The 21,241-nt window shown below is 62.6% G+C and overlaps 1 protein-coding gene and 1 non-coding gene across 2 annotated transcripts in view; both read left to right on the plus strand.

Annotated features, from left to right (window-relative positions):
- PLCG1 (phospholipase C gamma 1) overlaps positions 1–20,997 on the plus strand; it is a 33,776-nt gene extending 12,779 nt beyond the window's left edge. The window contains exons 3-33 of the mRNA XM_043480232.1: positions 5,896–6,048; positions 6,131–6,224; positions 6,365–6,412; positions 8,514–8,598; positions 8,691–8,774; positions 8,983–9,017; positions 9,245–9,317; positions 9,415–9,516; positions 9,618–9,736; positions 9,817–9,902; positions 9,997–10,117; positions 10,772–10,940; positions 11,044–11,166; positions 11,244–11,345; positions 11,431–11,618; positions 11,820–12,020; positions 12,436–12,555; positions 12,647–12,827; positions 13,621–13,698; positions 14,398–14,501; positions 14,674–14,770; positions 15,027–15,096; positions 15,502–15,659; positions 16,837–16,933; positions 17,024–17,248; positions 17,321–17,469; positions 18,227–18,341; positions 18,456–18,617; positions 18,719–18,807; positions 18,886–19,070; positions 19,209–20,997. Of these exons, the coding sequence (XP_043336167.1) occupies positions 5,896–6,048; positions 6,131–6,224; positions 6,365–6,412; positions 8,514–8,598; positions 8,691–8,774; positions 8,983–9,017; positions 9,245–9,317; positions 9,415–9,516; positions 9,618–9,736; positions 9,817–9,902; positions 9,997–10,117; positions 10,772–10,940; positions 11,044–11,166; positions 11,244–11,345; positions 11,431–11,618; positions 11,820–12,020; positions 12,436–12,555; positions 12,647–12,827; positions 13,621–13,698; positions 14,398–14,501; positions 14,674–14,770; positions 15,027–15,096; positions 15,502–15,659; positions 16,837–16,933; positions 17,024–17,248; positions 17,321–17,469; positions 18,227–18,341; positions 18,456–18,617; positions 18,719–18,807; positions 18,886–19,070; positions 19,209–19,251 (3,656 nt within the window). The 3' untranslated portion in view covers positions 19,252–20,997. The remainder of the gene's footprint in view (positions 1–5,895; positions 6,049–6,130; positions 6,225–6,364; positions 6,413–8,513; positions 8,599–8,690; positions 8,775–8,982; positions 9,018–9,244; positions 9,318–9,414; positions 9,517–9,617; positions 9,737–9,816; positions 9,903–9,996; positions 10,118–10,771; positions 10,941–11,043; positions 11,167–11,243; positions 11,346–11,430; positions 11,619–11,819; positions 12,021–12,435; positions 12,556–12,646; positions 12,828–13,620; positions 13,699–14,397; positions 14,502–14,673; positions 14,771–15,026; positions 15,097–15,501; positions 15,660–16,836; positions 16,934–17,023; positions 17,249–17,320; positions 17,470–18,226; positions 18,342–18,455; positions 18,618–18,718; positions 18,808–18,885; positions 19,071–19,208) is intronic.
- On the plus strand, positions 6,701–6,772 carry TRNAC-ACA. The gene has a single exon. It is a non-coding gene; the product is annotated as a tRNA-Cys (tRNA).
- Positions 20,998–21,241: the final 244 nt, after the last annotated feature.

Below are 21,241 nucleotides of genomic sequence, written 5' to 3' on the forward strand. Positions count from 1 at the left end.
CCTGTCCCACCTGTGCCCAGGTTGTCTTATCTTGTCTTTGGCCATCTCGGTCCTTTTCCTGAGCCGTGACGCTGTCAGAGCTGTACACGGCTGGCTGGTCCAGGCGCCCTGGGGTGCAGAGCCCCTTTGCCGCTGGCTCCCTGGGGTGGGCAGCAGAGGTGCCCAGCCAGGAATCAGCTAGCTGGCTGGCAGGGCACGTCCCTTTCATCCTCTAGGGAGCAGAGCTCAACTCTGTTTGCGCCCCCCGGGCCTCGGTGTGGTGTTCTTTGGAGGGGGGTGCAGGAGGCCAGTGACTTGTGGGGTGGGGGCTGGGAACGACCCGGCTGTGTCTGTGGAGAAGGCGTGAGCGATGACAGGTCATTTCTGGGAAGATCTGTGCAACTCTCCTGGCGCCTGGGACCTGCTTTTTTCAATCTCCTGGTGGCCTTGGCATAGAGCCAAGGAGGGCATGGTGCTCAGGGAGCCCTGCCTTTTCTCTTTTGTTTTCCCCAAAGCACCATCAGCTTCCCAGGGTTCCCACAGCAGGAACCTTTGTACAGGAACCTCCCAGTGTTTGCAGATTGCTCTGGCCCCCAGGGGCAGTGTCCTACCCTCACTGTGGCTGCTGTTGCTCCTGTCTGCATGGTCACCTCACTGATCACTGCGCTTGCATATTTGTTGTAGCGTCTCAGCCTTTATTACCCCAGTGCACCACCTCTTCCAGGAAGTCATCCCTGATAACCATCTTTGAGCATCTGTGGCCTCTTAGATAATTAGCTCTGCTGTCTAACTCTCATGTCCATTCCCACTTTTAAGCACTCGGTCAGCATTTTGAGGCCTCCCCAGGGACCTGGGAGTAGGCAAGTGTGGTCTTTTCCTTGTGGAACTCACAGATCAGTGATCTTGACACCAAGGAGGCGCACCAGACAGACTAGAATAGGGGAGCACCAAGTATGTCTCTGGACCAGGCATGATGGAGCCTTAGGTGAAAAGGTGGGCCTGGCACGTGCAGGGGCTCAGAGCTAGGAGGAGTGCTCGGAGCTGAAGTGAGATGGGGGTCTCTGGGTCTCATGAGCTTGACCAAACTTGGGCCCTTTTGAGGGATGCTGCTGGGCCTTGCGCAGCTTCCTCGGGTGCCCTGTGGGCTGAGCATCCACAGCCCAAAGGCAGGGGCAGTGCCAACCCCAGGGGAAGGGACCTGTCCCAGTAATGCTCCCCTCTCTCAAGTTTTCTAGATTAAAAAAAAAAAACCTTTCGTATTTATCATGACTTTGTTATTTTAAGTTGTAAAACATATTCACGTGCATTTTAAAAAATTGGTATTATTTACTCATTGGGTCTTCGTTGCCGCTCGGACGTTCTCTGGTTGTGATGAGCGGCAGTTTCTCCAGGTGCAGAGCACGTGGGCTCATTGCTCCATGCCATATCTTCCCAGACCAGCAATTGAACCAATGTCCCCTGCATTGGCAGGTGACTTCTTAACCACTTGACCGCCAGGGAAGTCCTGCATGCATCTTTATACAGTTAGTTTCTTTTGCAGTTTCTACCAATTTATTTATGTACTTTTTAAAGGGAAAATGCTCTTAGAAATATTTCAGCGAGTGCATCTTTCATGTCCAGAAATTTCCGTTTTTGTTTCGTGGTGATGGTTTTCTTTACCAGATCTTCATCATTTGGGGGTTTAGTTTTCAGTATGTCCTCATGTCCCTTTCTAGCAAACTCGTCTTCCTGTCTGTGTAGTTCTCTGTCTGCATGTGAAGGGTTTATGGCGGCAGGCCCACCCCTCACTGAGGCCTTCAGTTTATCCCCAAGCCACCCAAGAAGAGACAGACTTGCTCAAGGCCTGAGCTGTACGCTTGGAAACAGGATTTGAAACTTGGCCTTTGTGATTTCAGACCTGTTAGTGCCCTGCTCTGGTCCCTCACCACAGGCACGGTAGGGGTGGCGTGGGGCTGTGGCTGCAGCGGGCCGGGTGAGCCTTCTCTGGCTTAGAACCTGTGCCCGGATGCGAACTCGGAGGCTGCACGAGTCCCAGTCTTCCCTCACGGTGCCCCATCCCTGTGAGACTGCGTTTGGAGCTGGGGAGATGGCAGTTGGATTCTGTTCCTTGGGCCCAGGCAGTGGTGGGCCAGCTTCACCCTGCCCAGGTTCGGGTTCGCCCCCAGAAAAGCGCTGGCAGTGGCTGCCATTGTCTGCCCTGCCGCTGGCTCACCTGGGCCCGTGTCGGTGACCCTAGGCGCACAGGAGGGGGGCGTCAGACTTCCCGGGACTGGGGGCTCCGGGCAGGGTCCTGGTACGACCCTGTGAGGTGGGAGGAATCCCCAGTTTACCAGAGGAAACCGAGGCCAGAAGAGCGTCGGACTGCCCAGGGCCACACAGCTCGAACGCACACTGTGTGGTTCTCCTCTGCTGGGCCGGGCAGCCTTCAGAGAGGGTGGTCAGGGCAGGCTCGCTGAAGGAGTCGGGGGAGGTGGCCTGACCTGTGAGGGGGTCCTCAGCCCTCAGGCCTGGCATGTGAGGCAAGTCCTTGGCCCGGGCGCAGGTGGTCCCCTGTTCGCCCAGAGCCTCTTGAGGAGGGCTGGTCTTATGTCTTCATGAGAGTTTGTGGGCGGTTAAGTGCCAGGGACCGAGCCCCACTCCCTGCCCAGGCAGCTGCTCTTGACACTGTCTACCACGGCCTTGCTTGGAATGGTGAGGCCCACGCTGCTCCTGAAGCCTGGGAGCCTCTGCGTGGGCCTCAGACAGCTGGGCCGAGGTGGCTGGGTTGTGCCGGTGAAGCTCCAGGCCCCTCTCGGGGGTGGGCCTTTGTCATAAACGAAAGCCGCCCTCCCTCCTGCCGGACGCCAGTCCAGCCTGGCTTCAGGCCCTGGGTGTGGGAGCCTGCCCTTGTCCTCAGAGAGAGTCCCCATCTCCAGCCTGGCCAGGACCTCCCGGCGTGGCTGGCCTTTCTTCTCCCCACGTCCCTTGAATGTTGTTCTCCGAGGTTGTATGAGGGGATGAGTGCTGGGTCCTGGGTCTCTTGCCCCTCCAACCTGCCCTCCCTTCCTCCAGCTCCCAAGTCCTGGGAGGGTCTCCCTGCCCTCCTGTCCTGCTTCAGGTCTTATCCAGATTGTCTTGGCGGGGGGGGGGTGGCTCCTATCCCCTCCCTGAAACTAGGGCAGAGGCCAAGCATGTCCCAGGGAATCACACCCCCCACCCCCCTGGGCTTGATGGCCGTCCCTGGCTCTCAGGAAGAGGACCCTGCTGTATTTATTCTGGGAGGCAGAGGGCAGGGGTGAGGCGGAGGGTGGGGGTGGGGGTGGGGGGGTGAGGCCGGAGGTCACACAGGATGCAGCTTTTAAGAACCTGGTAGAGCCTCTCCCCCAGTGTCTCGTCCTTCCAGCCTGCGGTTGGCTTGATGGACTTGAAGGGCATTGGGCCCAGGCCGACAGCTCCAGAGTGGGGAAGTGCCCGGGGCCGGTGTGGGCAGCAGGAGCCTGGGAAAGTCGGGCGCCTGGCCTAGGGCCGCTCTGTGCCTGCCTGGTCCCGTCTGGGGCGGAGCCTCCTCTGCTGTCTGTCCGTCACAGTGGATGTATCCTGGGGCACCGGGCCGCCGCGGGGTCACCCGGGACCCACTGGCAGCATGTCGTGTGCCCGTGTGGGGGCACTGTGGCGGCGGCCCGGCTGCAGGCTTCAGACTGACCCTGTGGTTGCTCGCTGGGCAGGAGCTACGTCGTGGACTAACTGCCTCTAGTGACTGGTGGGCAGCTGCGCAGAAGGGCCCAGGCTGTGGGCCACGAGGCCTTGTTGGCCTGTGTGAGTTGTGTGTGTGAGGCTGTGTGAGGTGTGGGAGGGCATGGCAGCAGCCCTGCGCCGGAAAGGCACGCTGGTTTCTGTTTCAAAGGGCAGGGTTTGTGGTTAGTCTTTAGTTTCTGATCTGGGCATTTCCCGTGTTCAGCTGTTCCTCCCATCCTGGGAACCCTGTCTCCTAGGCCTGTGACTCAGTCTCCCTCCCTGTCCCCCCTGCTTTCACCTGAGCGTAACTCTTCGTTTGAAGAACTCCACTCCCGTTTTTTGCTGCCCCTCCCCCCGTCGGGGTGCCTGCTTTTCCACTTGTTTGTTCAGTCGTTCAGCAAGCTCTGGATGGCCTTGCTGGCCCCGGGAAAGATGAAGAACACACAGAAGCGCCCTTAGCGGTTACTTCAGGGGGTGTTTCCAGATTGGATCTCTGGTGGCAGAGAATGGAGTCTGGGAGGCAGACCGTCCCTGGCTGGGGACCAAGGTAAAGTGATGGACAGGAAGCATGACTGTTCTTGGCCCCAGCCCAGCTGCGTTGGGATGGAGCAGAGATCGGCGAGCGGTAGGGCACTGAACCCCATCACAGAGGCCCTGAAGGCCGAAGAAGGAGTGGGTTCTCCCTCTTGAGCCACCTTGGGAGGACCAGAACAATGTCCTACACAGACTTGGGGGCTCGGGAAGGATGGCTGGGTGGTGAGAACTGGAGGGCCGGCAGGAAAGCAGGGGCTTCCGGCTGGGGACCAGGCCCTGGGGTTGCTGAGGGCATGGAGTAGGGCCCAGGTAGGACCAGCAGTGCTTTGGCAGGGGGCTGGGCATGGGGCCAGAGTGATGCCGCTGTCTGAGGTGAGGGGATAGATGGGGCACGGCTGTGGCTAGAGGGACTGGGTGGTGTGTGCTTGGGCCAGGAGGGCTCGTGGGGGAGGCGGGCCCAGCAGCGTGCTGGCACCGCTCCTGGCTCCAGGTCTTCCGGGCCAGTCTGGGTCGAGAACCTCTGAAGAGGCTCCGGAGCCAAGGGAGCGCTCAGTCATTTCTGGCGGCTACGCCAGGCTCCCCTCTTTTGACCTCCCTGAATCTGTGTCTTCATCTGGCCTGGAAAGGCTGTCCTCTGTGTACGGTCCCAGCCTGGGGACTGTGCAGCTGTGCCCTCCCCAGGCCTGGGGTCACATTCTGTGCACCTGCTCCAACCGCAGACCCCCAAGACCCGTCAGGGAGCTGGAGGGAGGCTTGAGTGAGCGCCCACCATGTGCCACCTCCAGGGCGGGGCGCTCTGGGCTGTTGGACCTGAGCTCAGCAACCCCTCCCCGTGCCGCCTACTGTCACCTGCCTTCACGGGAACACAGTGGGGTCAGAGTGGTTGTTCCTCTGCCGAGGTCACACAGCTAAGGTGAGCTGGAGCTGGGAGTCTAGTCCTGGCAGGCCCACCCCCGAGTCCACGCAGGTCTCTTCTGGAGGAATTCAGTCACAAGCTGTTTGCTCTAGAGGTGGTAAAACCCAGATGGAGAGAAGTTAAATGAGTCACTCAGCGTGGTCTGAGTTAGTGGCTGAGGCAGTTTGTCTGCTGCTCCGACCCGGTGCTTCCCTCGTCTAAGCTGCGCGGCCAGGGTGGGAGCCGTCCGTGGGCAACCCTGCTCTTGCTGGGACTTGCTCGGGGATGTTTAGGGGATGGGTCATTGGGGCTGCATCAGGTCTGTTGGCCCAGTGCCTGCTCCCCGCCTTGGACTCTGAGACCCATTTGGGCCTGCCCCTCCTCAGCCTGAACCTTGGGACTTCACCATTCAGTTGGTGCACTTTTGTGTCAGGAAATGGTCCTCAGACTTTCAGTCGTGGGTCCCTATTTTTCTTTCTCGAGTCCGGCTTTCTCCAGGTCAGAGTGACCCTGTGTTGTCAGGGAGGGAGCGTGCAGAGCACAGAGCTCCATGTTCCCCCAGACCCCCAGCTTTTAGCAGAGCTCTGCCCGGAGACAGAGCGCAGCTCTCTTCCCTCCCCCAGTGGGTCTGAGTGGTCTTGACTCTGCCCCCGAGGGGCCGTCTCTTTCGGTGGTCCTCTCTGAAGAGGGTGTGGGAACGGGCGGGGAGCCCAGGCAGCCCTGCTCACCTTGGGAGGCCTGAGCCTGACCTTGGCCTCTTCCTGCCCTCCCAGTTGACATTCGAGAAATCAAGGAGATCCGCCCAGGGAAGACCTCACGGGACTTCGATCGCTACCAAGAGGATCCTGCTTTTCGACCAGACCAGTCCCACTGTTTCGTCATCCTGTATGGAATGGAATTTCGCCTGAAGACCCTGAGCCTCCAAGGTGGAGCTGAGGGGCTGGAGGAGGCGGGAGGTTGGGGGGCGCAGCCCAGCCCCAGGCTCAGCTCTTTATCCCCTCCTCACAGCCACATCTGAAGACGAAGTGAACATGTGGATCAAGGGCCTGACTTGGTTGATGGAGGACACGTTGCAGGCAGCCACACCCCTGCAGATTGAGAGGTGAGAACCCCCTCCTGATGGGTGAGCTTGGGGCGCCGGGCCCTCGGGAGCAGGGCAGGGACTCCCGGGCCTCTGCGCCCAAGCCTGCCTGCCGGTCTCCTCCCCAGGCCTGGTCTCACTTCAGGCTCCTCTCCCACCAGGTGGCTGCGGAAGCAGTTCTACTCAGTGGACCGGAACCGTGAGGACCGGTGGGTGCTGAGCTGGGGCCCTATCCTGGCAGGGTGGGTTGGGGTGACCAGAACAGTGGCCCCGCTTCGAGAACTGGAGGACCTGCCTCACGCACAGCCAGGGGTGGGCAGGCCGTCTGGTACAGGCACTTCCTGCAGTCAGCTATCCGAGGGCCTGTGCCAGCTGGTGGGGAGGCCAGCGACGATAAGCCAGGTGCACCGCTGCTGTGGGCAGAGGCGGGAGTGCAGAACCAGCTCTGGGTGTGCTGTAGTGTGTTTGGGGGGTGCCTTGGAGCTCACACAGGACCTTCCCTGGTGGCTCAGACGGTAAAGCATCTGCCTACAATGCAGGAGACCTGGGTTCAATCCCTGGGTAGGGAAGATCTCCTGGAGAGGGAAATGGCAACCCACGCCAGTATCTTATTGCCTGGAAGGTCCCCTGGATGGAGGAGTCTGGTAGGCTACAGTCCATGGGGTCACAAAGAGTCGGACACGATGGAGTGCCTTCACTTGCCTTTTCCTTTTGGAGCTCATGTCTTTGAGGCCACGGTGTGACAGCCAGAGGGGCTACAGAGATGTGGGTCAAAGGCCAGGAGGTGGATGAGGAGGACCGCTGGCGGTGGGGAGAGGCGGGCACCACGGAAGGTTTTGAAGAGAAGTGTGATGTGACCTGAGGTCAATTGCACAGGGCGGCGGGTGGGTGGAGAGCTCACTTACGGGGAAGCGGCTCCGACGCTCCCAGTAAAGACAACGGCTAGGTCAGGGTGGGGTGTTAGGAAGGGGTTGGATTTCGGCGGGGCTATATTTTTGAAGATAGAGCTCAATGGAATTTGCTAACACATCAGTTCTGGAGTGTGAAGGAGAGTTGAGGTTTATATTAAGCTTTTTGGTTTAAGCATCTAGAAAGGCGGGTTGCCCTTGACTGAGATAGGGAAGACTCTGAGAGGGACATATTTGAGGGGGTGAGTCCCGCGATGCCCGTAGATGGTTGGGTAGAAGCGTTGAGCAGGCAGGTGGGTAGAATGAGCTCAGGGACAATGCTGGCCAGAGATGGGACCCAGGGAGCACAGCACATAGCGGGTTGGGGAGGCTAGAGGCGCCTGCAGGCAAACACAGCAAGGAAAGATGAGGGGGCTGGTGGCCGATCCCAGCCTGGGCTGCTTGTCCACTGGGGCCTGGGGCGGTGAGGAGCTGAGGAAAGAGGAAAACCGGAGGAGGCAGATCCCTGGAAGCCCAGGGAGGAGGGTCTGGGTGGCTGCGCCATGCCTGTCACGTGGGGACGACCAAGAGCTGTCGGCAGCCTCGAGGCTGACGGTGGAGGGGTGGACACGGTCCCGGGAGTGAGCGGAGCCTGGGTGGCCCCTTGAGAGCACCGCTGTGAGGAGGAGCGGAGAAGGGGCGGCTGCTGGAGGAAGCAGGGCAGGCGGGTGGGGGCGGTCTCAACCTGCGTGAGGTGCTGCTGGCAAGGAGTCCACGGAAGGAAGGCCAGGTGAGGCAGGTTTCCTAACCCGCCCCGGGAGGGCCCTGCCTGCCCCCTCCTGGGTGACCGAGGCCAGGCAAGCGCTGGCTGGGAGAGAGCGGGACTGCCGGGGCCAGAGGGGACGTGCCCGCCTTCCCCTCCGTGTTGCCCCCTCCCAGGAGAGAAGGCCTCCCTGTCCCCATCTTTTTCTTCCTGTTGCCTGGCCGAGCATGGTCCTCTGCCCCATCCTCAGGTTGCCTCGGAAGGCAGGGCACTTCTGTGAGGTCCTGGGACCATGCCTTGTCGCCAGCACTGGTGCTTGGCTAAGACGGGTCTTTCCTCTGCTCCCTGAGGAGGCGCTGACTCCCTGGGCAGTGGGCGGGGAGTCCTGTGAGCTGCCTGCCCGTGAGGGCACCAGGGTTTGAGAGTGAGGCTGAAGGGGCTCCAGGGGGCCACAGCAGGGGCTGCCTCCCTCTGTGCCTGGAGGCCGTAGAGAGGAAGGGCCTTCCCTCGGTCACCCCGGCTCTGAGCCAGGCTCACCATCAGGGCTGCAGGGCCCAGAGTGGTGCTGTTTACCTGCCCAGCCCCAGGTGGACTCGGCCTGCAGGTCAGAGGTTGTGAGAGGTGGGGCTGAGGCCGCTGGCGGTGTCCCTGTCTCCTCAGGATATCAGCCAAGGACCTGAAGAACATGCTGTCCCAGGTCAACTACCGGGTCCCCAACATGCGCTTCCTCCGGGAGCGGCTGACGGTGAGGGCCTGCGGGCTGGCTGCAGGCGGGCAGGGAGCGCGGCCGCCCCCCGCCCTGGTGGGCCCTGACCGGTGGTCCCGCTCTGTCTCCAGGACCTGGAGCAGCGCCCCAGCGACATCACCTACGGGCAGTTCGCGCAGCTGTACCGTAGCCTCATGTACAGCGCCCAGAAGACGGTGCATGAGCCCCCTGCCCCGCCCCGTGCCCCCGCCCCCACCCTCACCCTGCTCGCCTTGGCCCTGCTTGGGGGCGGCGGGTGCCGTGCGTCCGGTCTTCTCCCTGTGAGGCCTGCCCCTTTGCGTTGCCCTAGCCTTTCTTCCCGAGAGCCCCTTGCCCATGGGGCCTCCCCGGGTTCTCGCGCTGACCCGGTTCTGTCTCCTGCAGATGGACCTTCCCTTCCTGGAAGCCAGCGCCCTGAGGTTTGGTCTGAAGTGGGGAGGTGGGCTTCTCCCCAGGCCCCCCTGTCCCTCCCCTGGTTGATTCCCCGGGCAAGAGGGAGACCGAGGAGGGTGGGGGTGGGCGCCCCCCCGGACTGTCCTGGGCAGCTGTGCGGGCCCGGAGCTGGGCGCCGCCTTCCAAGGGGCCCCCATTGTCCGTGGGCCACGCTAGCCAGCTGGCCGCCAGGCACTTCCCTTCTGTCCTGCAGGGCGGGGGAGCGGCCGGAGCTCTGCCGGGTGTCCCTTCCTGAGTTCCAGCAGTTCCTCCTCGAGTACCAGGGGGTAGGACTGGGCCGGGCTTGGGCCGGGGTGCTGGCTGGGGGTCTGGGCTCGCCTGCGGCTGGAGGCCTCTCACATGCCCCATCTCCCACCCCATCAGGAGCTGTGGGCGGTGGACCGGCTCCAGGTACAGGAGTTCATGCTCAGCTTCCTCCGAGACCCCTTGCGAGAGATTGAGGAGCCTTACTTCTTCCTGGACGAGGTCCGCAGTGTCCCCCGCCTGGACTGACCCCCTCCTGTACCAGCTGGTGCTGTGGTGCAAGGCAGGGGCTCATCTTTCTCTCCACATTTGTTCCCGGGCAGTTCGTCACCTTCCTGTTCTCCAAGGAGAACAGCATATGGAACTCGCAGCTAGACGCCGTGTGTCCCGACACCATGAACAACCCCCTGTCCCACTACTGGATCTCCTCCTCGCACAACACGTGAGTGGCGCCCTTGGCCCCTGGCCTGACTCTGGGAGGTGGGGCTTGCCTGACACCCCGCCCCCCATCTCCCCGTCCAGGTACCTGACCGGGGACCAGTTCTCCAGCGAGTCCTCCCTGGAAGCCTACGCTCGCTGCCTGCGGATGGGCTGCCGCTGCATCGAGTGTGCGTGGGACCCTGGGGCAGGGGTCTGGGGCGAGGTGGGCGGGGAGATGGGGGTGGAGCCTGCCCACTTGACTGTTGTCACCTTGCTCCCTAGTGGACTGCTGGGACGGCCCGGATGGGATGCCGGTCATTTACCACGGACACACTCTGACCACCAAGATCAAGTTCTCGGACGTCCTGCACACCATCAAGGAGCATGCCTTTGTGGCCTCAGAGTGAGTGGCCAGGGCTCAGCCCCACCTCTCCTGGGTCCCTGTGAGAGCCCCCAGCCCCTGGCCCTGCCTTCTGCCTCCTGCCAGCTGCTAGAGCCCTTGCTGCCCGAGCTGCTCACTTCTTGCCCGCTTGGCCCACCCGCCTGCTCCGTGGGTCCTCCTCAGCCTGTGGAACACACTCAAGCTCTTCATCTTCAGAGACCAGTTCTGTAGGCCTGGGCCTGTGAGGTTGTTGTCCTGCCAGCCCCTTTCCTATCACAACTCAGAGAATCGTGTGTGCTCCACTCTGCAGTTCCTATTGTTTCCCCAAACCGTGGTCACTAGCCTCTCCCACCCCATTGAGAGGATCACCAGGGGCCCCCAGTAGCTAAATTGGGAGGCTGTTCATCACCACTCCTGACCTGGGTGTAGGATGTCACTCCTCGCTGCTGGGGCAGCTCCATGAAGGGACCAACTCTGGGAATGCGTGTCTGTGGCAGTCCCAGTTGGCCTGGGTTTATTGCTGCACCCAAAGTTCCACCTCTTCTCTGGGGTAGCTCCCCTCCAGAGAGGACCTTGAGCCCTAGGCCCCTGACACCTCACTCTGGGAGGGTGTGAGCCGTGACCCCTGGGAATCACGGGGTCTCCTGTGTTACACACTGTTCCCCTGCCCTGCAGGTACCCGGTCATCCTGTCCATTGAGGACCACTGCAGCATTGCTCAGCAGAGGAACATGGCCCAGTATTTCAAGAAGGTGCTCGGGGACACACTCCTCACCAAGCCCGTGGACATTGCAGCCGATGGGCTCCCTTCCCCCAACCAGCTCAAGAGGAAGATCCTTATCAAGGTGGGATCTGGGGGGGTGGGGCACGCCTCCGCTTCAGTGGTGGGTCCAGGCTTGGGGGAGGAGGTGGGGGCCTGGGATGCCAGTTCTGGCCTATCGCCCACAGCACAAGAAGTTGGCTGAGGGCAGTGCCTACGAGGAGGTGCCTACATCGGTGATGTACTCCGAGAACGACATCAGCAACTCCATAAAGAATGGCATCCTCTACCTGGAAGACCCCGTGAACCACGTGAGCACTGGGCCGGGCTGGGCCGGGGGGCGGCCGCGCAGAGGGCCCTGTCACAGGCCCCCGCCCGTCTCTTCCAGGAGTGGTACCCCCACTACTTCGTCCTGACCAGCAGCAAGATCTACTACTCAGAGGAGACAAGCAGCGACCAGGGCAACGAGGACGAGGAGGAGCCCAAGGAGGTGAGGGCTGGCCCTTGGCCAGGGTTCGGGCTGGGGGCCGGGTCCAGGTCACCAAGCGTCTCTGCGGTCGCCCTCCGCCTTGCAGGCCAGCGGCAGCACAGAGCTGCACTCCAACGAGAAGTGGTTCCACGGGAAGCTCGGGGCCGGCCGGGACGGGCGGCACATCGCCGAGCGCCTGCTCACCGAGTACTGCATCGAGACCGGGGCCCCCGACGGCTCCTTCCTCGTGCGTGAGAGCGAGACCTTCGTGGGCGACTACACGCTCTCCTTCTGGTAACCCTCCCGGCACCACCAGGGGCTGCGTGGGTCCCATGCACACACAGGCACATGTGCACACACGCAGACACGCGGCCAGTGTGGAGCCCCCCGCCCGAGCCTTCCTTCCGGCGCTGCCTCCCGGAGCCCTGGTGCCCTGCAGTGGGTGGTGTGTGGGTGCCATCCCGCCTGCTGCTCACGGCCTCCTTGTCCCCTCAGGCGGAACGGCAAAGTCCAGCACTGCCGGATCCACTCCCGACAGGACGCGGGCACCCCCAAGTTCTTCCTGACGGACAACCTGGTCTTCGACTCCCTCTATGACCTCATCACGCACTACCAGCAGGTGCCCCTGCGCTGCAACGAATTTGAGATGCGCCTCTCAGAGCCGGTGCCGCAGACCAACGCGCACGAGAGCAAAGAGTGAGGGACGGGCCGGGGCGCGGACCTGGGGCGGGATGGGGGTGTGGCGGGGGCTTGGACCTGGGCCAGGGCGGGGGTGTGGCGGGGGCACAGACCTGGGCTGGGGCGGGGATGCTGCTGGGGTGCAGGCCTGGGCCGGGGTGGGGGTATGGCGGGGGCGTGGACCTGGGGCGGGATGGGGGTGCGGCAGGGGCGCGGGATGGGAGTGTGGCAGGGGCTCAGACCTGGGCTGGGGCGGGGGTGCGGCTGGGGCGCGGGCCTGGGCCGGGGGCATGGATGCGGGGTGGGATGGGAGCATGGATCTGGGGTGGGGCAGGGGCTTGGACCTGGGGCGGGATGGAGGCATGGACCTGGGGCTGAGAGACGGGCCCAGGGGCGGCGCGGGGCGGGGCTGACTCAGACTGTCCGTCCACAGGTGGTACCACGCCAGCCTGACCAGAGCGCAGGCCGAGCACATGCTGATGCGTGTGCCCCGGGACGGGGCCTTCCTGGTGCGGAAACGGAACGAGCCCAACTCCTACGCCATCTCCTTCCGGTGAGGGGGCTGCCCTGGGGGACTGGAGGCGCTGCGGGGCATCCCTGGTGCCGGCCCACTGACCCCGTGTGGCTCCTCTGTCCCTGTCAAGGGCTGAGGGCAAGATCAAGCACTGCCGCGTCCAGCAGGAGGGCCAGACCGTGATGCTGGGCAACTCGGAGTTTGACAGCCTGGTCGACCTCGTCAGCTACTACGAGAAGCACCCTCTGTACCGCAAGATGAAGCTGCGCTACCCCATCAACGAGGAGGCTTTGGAGAAGATCGGCACGGCTGTGAGTGCCTGGGGGGTGGCAGGCAGGGTGCCAGAGACCTGCGGGCCCTCCCGGAACTGCCAGGCTGACTGCAGGGCAGGCCAGCACCCAGCAGTCCCAGGGTGGATGCAAGGGCAGAGCGGCCCGCCTGCTGCTGGGGGGCCTGCCAGCCCAGCAGAGAGCCAGGGAGGCGTCCCCAAGGGAGGGCCTCTGTGTGTGTCTGTGAGGTGGGGACAGTTGGGTGGGTGAGGAGTGGGGGAACGGGTTTCAGCAGAACCATCCCTGTGGGCTGGAGGGTGGGGTGCAGTAGGGAGGTCCCAGAGTTCATGCAGGGAGGGGGTCCACCCGGGGTTGAGGGCAAGGCAGGGGCTCAGAGGCTACAGAGATGTGTTTGAGGAGGGCAGAGCCACTGGGGAAGCCAGCGTGAAGGCAGGCTGTGGTGCGGGGGCCATGTGGGCCCTGGGTAAGGATCACAGCCGCAGCAAGGACAGCGGGGCCCCAGCAGAATGGCCACTCAAGACTCTCGTCCTTAGGGGGCCCAGGGGGCCAGGGCGAGGGTCGCCCGCTGGGGCTGGAGCCTGAGAGGACGTGGGGTGGAGGCGGCTTCAGGAGCAGCATGACCTCAGAGTCGTGGACTGGGTGGTCAAGATAAGAGTGAGGAGAGAGGAGGGGCGGTCTAGGCTCCTGAGGTTGGGGACCCTGGCGGACCAGGTGTGAAAGGGGTGGATGGGCAGCCTGGGGAGGAAGGGACATGGAAGCCAGCAGCCACTTTCACCTCTGGTCGTTAACATGGCCCGTTCTGTCCCATTTCCAGGAGCCTGACTACGGCGCGCTGTACGAGGGCCGCAACCCTGGCTTCTATGTGGAGGCGAACCCCATGCCCACGTTCAAGGTATAGCCTTGGGCTCTGGGCGCAGGAAGCTGGGGAGGGTCCCTGGCTGTGGGGTGCAGGGTGGCCTGCGGTCTCTGTGCAGAAGTGGTATTTGTGGTTTCCCGAGGCCCAAGAGGTGTCGTGAAGTCTGTGGTTGGTGTATGACCACAGCTCTCCCAGGGCTGACCCCAGCCACTGTCCTGGGGTCAGCACTGACCCTTCCAGACTCCTCCCTGGGGTGACCCCTGTTTCCTTCCTGGTGGCAGCCGGTGGGGGGTGGGGCACACTGGCTGTTGCTGAGCTTCGTCAGACAGGAGGCTCTTCCTCTTTGGGGCCTTGTTTCTAAGGGGTGAGGATCTGGGCCCTTTTCCTCATTTTTTCTCAGCAGTAGGGAGCTTGGGACAAGATTCCTTCTCCTACTTTGGAGATGCAGAATGCTGGGGTCCCAGCCACACCCCGAGCCATCCCAGTCTTAGAGGAGGCGCTCAGCACCTCCCACACCAGCTTCCGGGTCTGACTCCTGGGGCCCAGGGTGGGGGCTTGCGAGGTGCCCCCGAACCCAAAGGAGCGTCCCTCCAGAAGCCCTGGCTCACCCGTCCATTTGCCCGGGCGCCTCCTGCAGGTCCCGGGGAGGGCAGTCACGAAGGCTGGTGCACATGCAGCCATGGGTGGGAGAGGAGCAGGCGGCCTGTCTGCTGGACTGGGGCTTCTCTCCCGCAGTGCGCCGTCAAAGCTCTCTTCGACTACAAGGCGCAGCGGGAGGACGAGCTGACGTTCACCAAGAGTGCCATCATCCAGAACGTGGAGAAGCAAGAGGGAGGCTGGTGAGCCCCCGAGAGCCCCTGGTGCGGGCCAGGCACCCTGAGTGCTGGCCACGTACATGCGAGAGGGGCTTGGGAGAAATGGGTCTGTGTGGGCCCCAATGCACCCCCAGGGCTGCTCCCTCTCGGGAGTTTGGGGTGGTCCTTGGGGGTCAGCACCCTGCGGCTTCCACAGGTGGCGGGGTGATTATGGTGGGAAGAAGCAGCTGTGGTTCCCTTCAAACTACGTGGAGGAGATGGTCAGCCCGGCGGCCCTGGAGCCCGAGAGGGAGGTGAGACCAGGGCCGCGCTGGTGGGAGGGATTCCCAGGTCCACCCCCCACACGGCGTCCACTCCCCACACGGTATCCATGTGCACGGCACTCCCATGTGAGATCCCATCACCACGTGCAGGCCGCAGTCTGGTGAACATGGGCCATACGCGTGTGGTTTCGTGTTCGTCTGTCGGGTGTATTTCTCATGTGCACCCAGACACCCCCTCGTGTGCACACAGCAGGCTTGCTGACCCTGTGGACTTTGCCTCCCACAGCACTTGGACGAGAACAGCCCACTCGGGGACTTGCTGCGGGGGGTCCTGGATGTGCCGGCTTGTCAGATAGGTGAGCCCGCAGCCCTTCTTCTGGCTCTCAGGGACGGGCTGTCCCTGGTGGTTCTCTGCATGCTCGGAGCGAGGAAACTGAGGGTTGGACCCCCACAGGCTGCCCTCGTTCTGAGCTCTCCCCACTCCTGGACGCCTCGGTACCCTTCTGGCCCCCCGCCCCCCAGCTCTGAGGCCTGCGTGCTTGCCCTGTGCACACACCAGGGACAGTGGCATTGGCGAGCTAAGTCCACAGTCCTGGCGGGCTGGTCCTTGGCTGAGACAGATTTAGAGATGGGGTCAGGGGCTTGTCTCCGGGCTGCCCGTCCTCCATCCTGAAGAGGAAGGGAGTGAGCTCCGCCCGCGCCTGGGGTGGGGCGGGGGCTAAGCCCCGTGTCCCCAGCTCTCCTCTCCTTCCTCCCTCCAGCCATCCGTCCCGAGGGCAAGAACAACCGGCTGTTCGTCTTCTCCATCAGCATGGCCTCGGTGGCACACTGGTCCCTGGACGTGGCTGCCGACTCGCAGGAGGAGCTGCAGGACTGGGTGAAGAAGATCCGGGAGGTGGCGCAGACGGCGGACGCCAGGGTGAGAGCCTGCGCTGGTCCTCTAGCCACGGGGCAGCCCCCGCCGCCTGGCAGGGGCCCGAGGGACATGTGTGCTCCGCGGCGTGGCACCGTGTGGGTGTGTTGAGTTTGAGATACACCCAGGACGCTTCTGAATGGCTCTGCGTAGTGACCAGTTGGTATCAAGGGCCGAGGTGAGAGGTTCAGTCCTGGGCTGGAAGCAGGAGTGTAGGTGCCCAGGGTTTAGGGCGAGGTGGTACAGGTTGGGAGCAGGGCGTGACCTCTGAGGACGTGGGTGTTGAGAAAGAGAGGCCGGGACGAGCAGGACAGCGAGGCAGGGTGTCTGACGCGCGAAGGGCCGCCAAGCAGACGGCAGGGCCAGACGCTCAAAAGTGCCGGTCGGAGTCGGCTGTGGCCGCGGGAGGTCGCAGCTGGGTGGGATGGCGGTGGGCCTTGGCGGGTGGAAGGCAAGGGCGCCGCCTGTGCAGGGCAGGACGGTGGAAGGACCAGCTTCTGGAGGAGAGAGGAGGGCGTGCTGGCTGGGGTGCGGGAATCCTGCCAGATGCCACTCGTGCAGGGTTGGGTGGAGGGGCTGCGGGACGCACCGTGGCTGCTCTGGAGAAAGGACGCCCGCAGGCCAAGTCGAGAGGGCCGGGTGCGGAGGACTTGGAGCCAAGCAGGGCCTGGAAGGACCAGGCCCAAAGGATCCAGTGTTTGAAGGAATGGATCCTGAGGTTCAGGCTGTGGAGGGAAGGAGGAGCTCAAGAACAGGAGCTGCTTCTGGAAGGAAGTGGGCCTGCACGGGCCCGGGGGCCGCACGGGGTGCTAGTGAGGGATGTGCTAGGGCTGAAGTCTGGCGGTGGCGGGTGGGTGGTTGTGTTGAGAAAGAATTGCGGGGTGAGGGGTGAGGCTTCTGGGCCAGGGCTGGAGGCATGGTCCTGGGGACCTAGAGGACTGCACCCACGTTCCCAGTGCAGTCAGCACCCAAGGCGGGCCCGGTTCCGAGTGAGGACCACGCGTCCCTGGGGTGTCACTGGGGCACAGGTGGTGTGAGGATCGCAGCCTCTGAAGTCGGGAGGGTGTGTGTCCTCAGGACGGTTTCTGGGGTGAGGCTGAGGACAGCTGGGTCTGGGAGGTGCGGGTGGGCGTGCCCAAGGTGTCCGGGGGCTCCCGCACGGCTCAGGCCTGTGTGCCTCCAGCTCACCGAGGGGAAGATGATGGAGCGGAGGAAGAAGATTGCCCTGGAGCTCTCGGAGCTCGTCGTCTACTGCCGGCCTGTCCCCTTCGACGAAGAGAGTAAGGGTCCAGCCGGGGTGGGGGGGTGGGGGAGCTGGCCCGGCGGCACCTGGGCGGGCGGACTCTGAGCGCACTCTCTGTTGGGTCCAGAGATCGGCACCGAACGCGCCTGCTACCGCGACATGTCGTCCTTCCCGGAGACCAAGGCCGAGAAGTACGTGAACAAGGCCAAAGGCAAGAAGTTCCTCCAGTACAACCGTCTGCAGCTCTCCCGCATCTACCCCAAGGGCCAGCGGCTGGACTCCTCCAATTACGACCCCCTGCCCATGTGGATCTGCGGCAGCCAGCTGGTGGCCCTCAACTTCCAGACCCCAGGTGAGGCGGCGGCCGGGGGCGGGGGCCCCCCCGGGCCCCGGGACTGGAGTCCACTGTAACCCGCTCTTGCAGACAAGCCCATGCAGATGAACCAGGCCCTGTTCCTGGCCGGCGGGCACTGCGGCTACGTGCTGCAGCCCAGCGTCATGCGTGACGAGGCCTTCGACCCCTTTGACAAGAGCAGCCTCCGCGGGCTGGAGCCGTGCGCCATCTGCATCGAGGTGGGAAGGGGGCACTCTGCCGGGCTGGTTCCAGGCGCCAGGGCCGGTGGGCTGGCTGACGCGACATGGGAGGGGTGCTGGACAGTCCTGGAGCTCGAGGGAGACGAAGCCATCCTCTGAGGTGGGCGTGGGGCTTCAGGCCTGCGCTGGGGGACTGGGCCCCGTGTGGCCAGTTCTTGGCACTCAGGAGTCAGGCGGTCCAGTAAGACCGAGCCGTGGATAAGCCCCTGCCTGGCAGGAGTGGGCAGAGACGCAGGGAGCTGATGCCCTTGCCACAGGAATCAGCTCGATGGCACTTGCTGGAATGGGGGCTTGAACAGCACTGAGTCCCCATGCTACCCTCTCAAGGCCCCGGGGGAGCATCTGTGATGCAGGCGGCTTGGTGCTGTGGGCTGCAGGGGATGTGGGCCTGGGCGGGTCTTGAAGGAGAAGCGAAGACAGAGGAGGGGTGACCATGTCTTTTTTCCAGAGATTTCGACCTTTTTGTCCCGGGGGGGAGTAATTTAAATGTTTCCGTGTTAAAACAGACATGGATTTAACGTAGGTTAGATTGCAAAAACTCACATGGTAGTTTTGGTTCAAGTGAAAACAACTTCAAGTGAGCTTTTGCTGCAGCAGCTGCTCTCAGGCCCCGACGACGCGGGCCTTCTGGGCAGTGTCCTGGGGGCCCAGCAGAGGGCGCACTGCCTCCACCGCTCAGTGGGGACCGGGTGTGGGTCGGAAGGACCAGCCCGCGCCCATCTCGCCTGCCTTACAGGTGCTGGGGGCCCGGCACCTGCCGAAGAATGGCCGCGGCATCGTGTGTCCTTTTGTGGAGATCGAGGTGGCCGGAGCCGAGTACGACAGCATCAAGCAGAAGACAGAGTTTGTGGGTACGTCTCCCATCCCCACGCCCCTCCTCACCCCCCTGGGCATGTCAGGCCCTCTGTACCTGTGACTCCATCCTCCCAGCAGCGGCCTGAGGCCTTTTGCCCTTGCTTTCGCAGTGGACAACGGACTGAACCCTGTGTGGCCAGCCAAGCCCTTCCACTTCCAGATCAGTAACCCTGAGTTCGCCTTCCTGCGCTTCGTGGTTTATGAGGAGGACATGTTTAGTGACCAGAACTTCCTGGCTCAGGCTACCTTCCCGGTGAAGGGTCTGAAGACAGGTGAGGGCCCTTCCTCCACACCGTGCCCCCTGCGGTCCAGCTCGGAGGCGGGGCAGCTCGCCGGCGTCCCCCGGGCTAAGGGCCGAGCTTCCTCCCCCCAGGATACAGAGCGGTGCCTCTGAAGAACAACTACAGTGAGGACCTGGAGCTGGCCTCCCTACTGGTCAAGATTGACGTGTTCCCTGCCAAGGTATCCGCGGGTGGGCGGGCTGGCAGGCGGGGCAGCGCTGGGCGGGGCAGCCGCTGAGCCATGTCGCTGCTGACACAGGAGAACGGCGACCTCAGCCCTTTTGGGGGTGCGTCACTGCGGGAGCGGAGCTGCGACGCCTCGGGCCCACTGTTCCACGGCCGCGCCCGGGAGGGCTCCTTCGAAGCTCGCTACCAGCAGCCCTTTGAGGACTTCCGCATCTCCCAGGAGCATCTCGCAGACCATTTTGACGGTCGGGATCGCAGGTAAGGGGTGAGGGCGAGGTGGCCTGGAGGGAGGGGTCCTGAGAGGCTGGGGGGGTGGTCAGCCGCCCTCGGTTCCCCTCGCCTGCCCCCCCGGGCCTCCACCCGCCGCCCGTCAGGACGTTTTTCCCTCCTGTCCAGGGCCCCGCGCAGGACTCGGGTCAATGGAGACAACCGCCTCTAGCTGTGCCCCAGCCTCGCGGAGAGCAGCAGGCACCATGCCGCGCACGAGAGGGGGCCGTGGGCTGGGTTCCGGGGAAGCGGCCTGTGGGGCCGCCCTTCCCGGCCTTGCCGCCTGGAGCCCAGATTCCAGCCGTGGACGCTAGACGAAAAGCACGCCATTAATGAGATGTACTCCTATTTTGGGCCTCGACGCCCCAGCTCTGGGTGAAGGCAAAAAACTGTACTGTTTGGCCTTTAAGCACACACACCTGGCCCTGCCTTCTGGAGATGGAGCCTTCCATCTTGGGACCATCACAGCCGCTGCCTCTCGGAGAGAGAGGCTGCCTCAGCTGGCGGCACAGGAGGCTCTGAGGAGCCACTGACATTCCTGAGAGGAGCGGAGCAGCAGCAGCCTTGCTGGGCTCGGGAGTCAACGTTTACACAGTCCTGCAGCTTTCAGTCCCAGCTGGGCGGGGAGGGAGGGGAGGTGTCCTGGAGCCCGGGCAGAGGAGCACAGGTCCTGCCTGAAGAGGAGGACGCAGCACAAGGGCACTGCCCCCGGCCCGGAGTGCCACCCACCTGACCGCTGCAGGGCCTCGTGTGCAGGGCAGCAGCGTTGGGCGGCCGGGCTGTGAGGGGCCCGTGGAGGAGGCCGAGGTGGCCCAGGCTGCCACCTGGAACAGGGAGCGCGACGGTGAGTTGCAGGGCCACCGCTGCAGCACCTCGGGGCTATGGGAGGACAGCAGCCCCGGGGTACCCACTGGGCGGCGGTGCCCCCTGCCTGCAGCCTGGGCACAAGCCTGAAGGACCCGCTCACCAGGGGGCATGTGTCTGTGGGTGCTGGGCGGCAGGCGGCTCTTTCACGTCATCAGTGAGGACGTGCCTACGTTTGCGCCACGGACCCCCGAGAGCCAGAGCAAGATGCCAGCTAGGTCAGGACTGACGGGCACCCGTGGCCCCGGAGTGGAAAGGCCAGTCCCCACGGCGGAGGTCCAGCTGGGCACTGGCCGCCGTGCGTTCAGGAAACGCCCTCACACAAGGAACGTGTCCTCCCACAGCAGCTCTGCAGGCCAGCCGGGAGTCCTGAATCAGCGTGAAGACCAGTTTTCCTGTTGCAGCGAGACGCCTTGGATCGGAGTCTGCCAGATGACCCTGCAAGAGGATGCTGTCTGGGTGATCTCGAGCATTTGTGAAATCAGTCAGATCTGACAATAGACGGACGTGATGCTGGAGAATGGACTTGTAAAGTTTATTTTTGCACACTCTTTCTCACGACCTTCGTTCCTTCACGTAGGATGTATGATTTTCTATGTCTTCCACTTCTGACCTGAAAGCTGCTTGGTGGGGGGATGGGACTGGGGAAGCAAAACGAACGAACTTCTCTGCGCACTGTGGCAGACCTGTTATTTTTATGAATTTTACAGCTCAGTTAACAGTGTTAGCTTTTTAAGATTTCTATATACTCTTCAGAAGAACCACTGAGCCGTTCAAGCCTTGTTATTATCCGATCCTAATAGTGATTCCGTTTTCTATAGCTTTTAGGAAAGACAATAAATTATTTAACATTATATTAAACTTTCCATATCATGGACTGTAAACCGAAGGAAATTACACAGTTTCTCAGAAAAGGTATTGATTTATTTAAACTAATTCTGAAATGGTATTTTAAAGTACCACCTCCCAGTCAGCTGTCCATAGCAAACATGTCTATATATGGTTGCCAACGTTTGGTTTATAATTTAAATGTTAATAAAAATTTTAACTTTTATTGAAAAAGCTTCTTTTCTGAAAAGGACTGTACAAAGTGGAATTACTTCTCAGTGGCACCATGATGACGTTTTGCTCTTCCTGCTGCTCAGCCTTGGTGGGCGAGGGGCAGGAGGAGAGGACGGAGCAAAGGCTGCTGGTGACGCAGGTTTCTTTAAAGGCAAAGATGAGGCGGGATGCTTTCCCTCAGGGAGGAGGGGATGAAGGAGCTGCGGGCCTTGCGGGGCACAGGCCACTGGTCATTG

Source organism: Cervus canadensis, chromosome 10, assembly GCF_019320065.1.
Source record: "Cervus canadensis isolate Bull #8, Minnesota chromosome 10, ASM1932006v1, whole genome shotgun sequence".
NCBI lineage: Eukaryota > Metazoa > Chordata > Mammalia > Artiodactyla > Cervidae > Cervus > Cervus canadensis.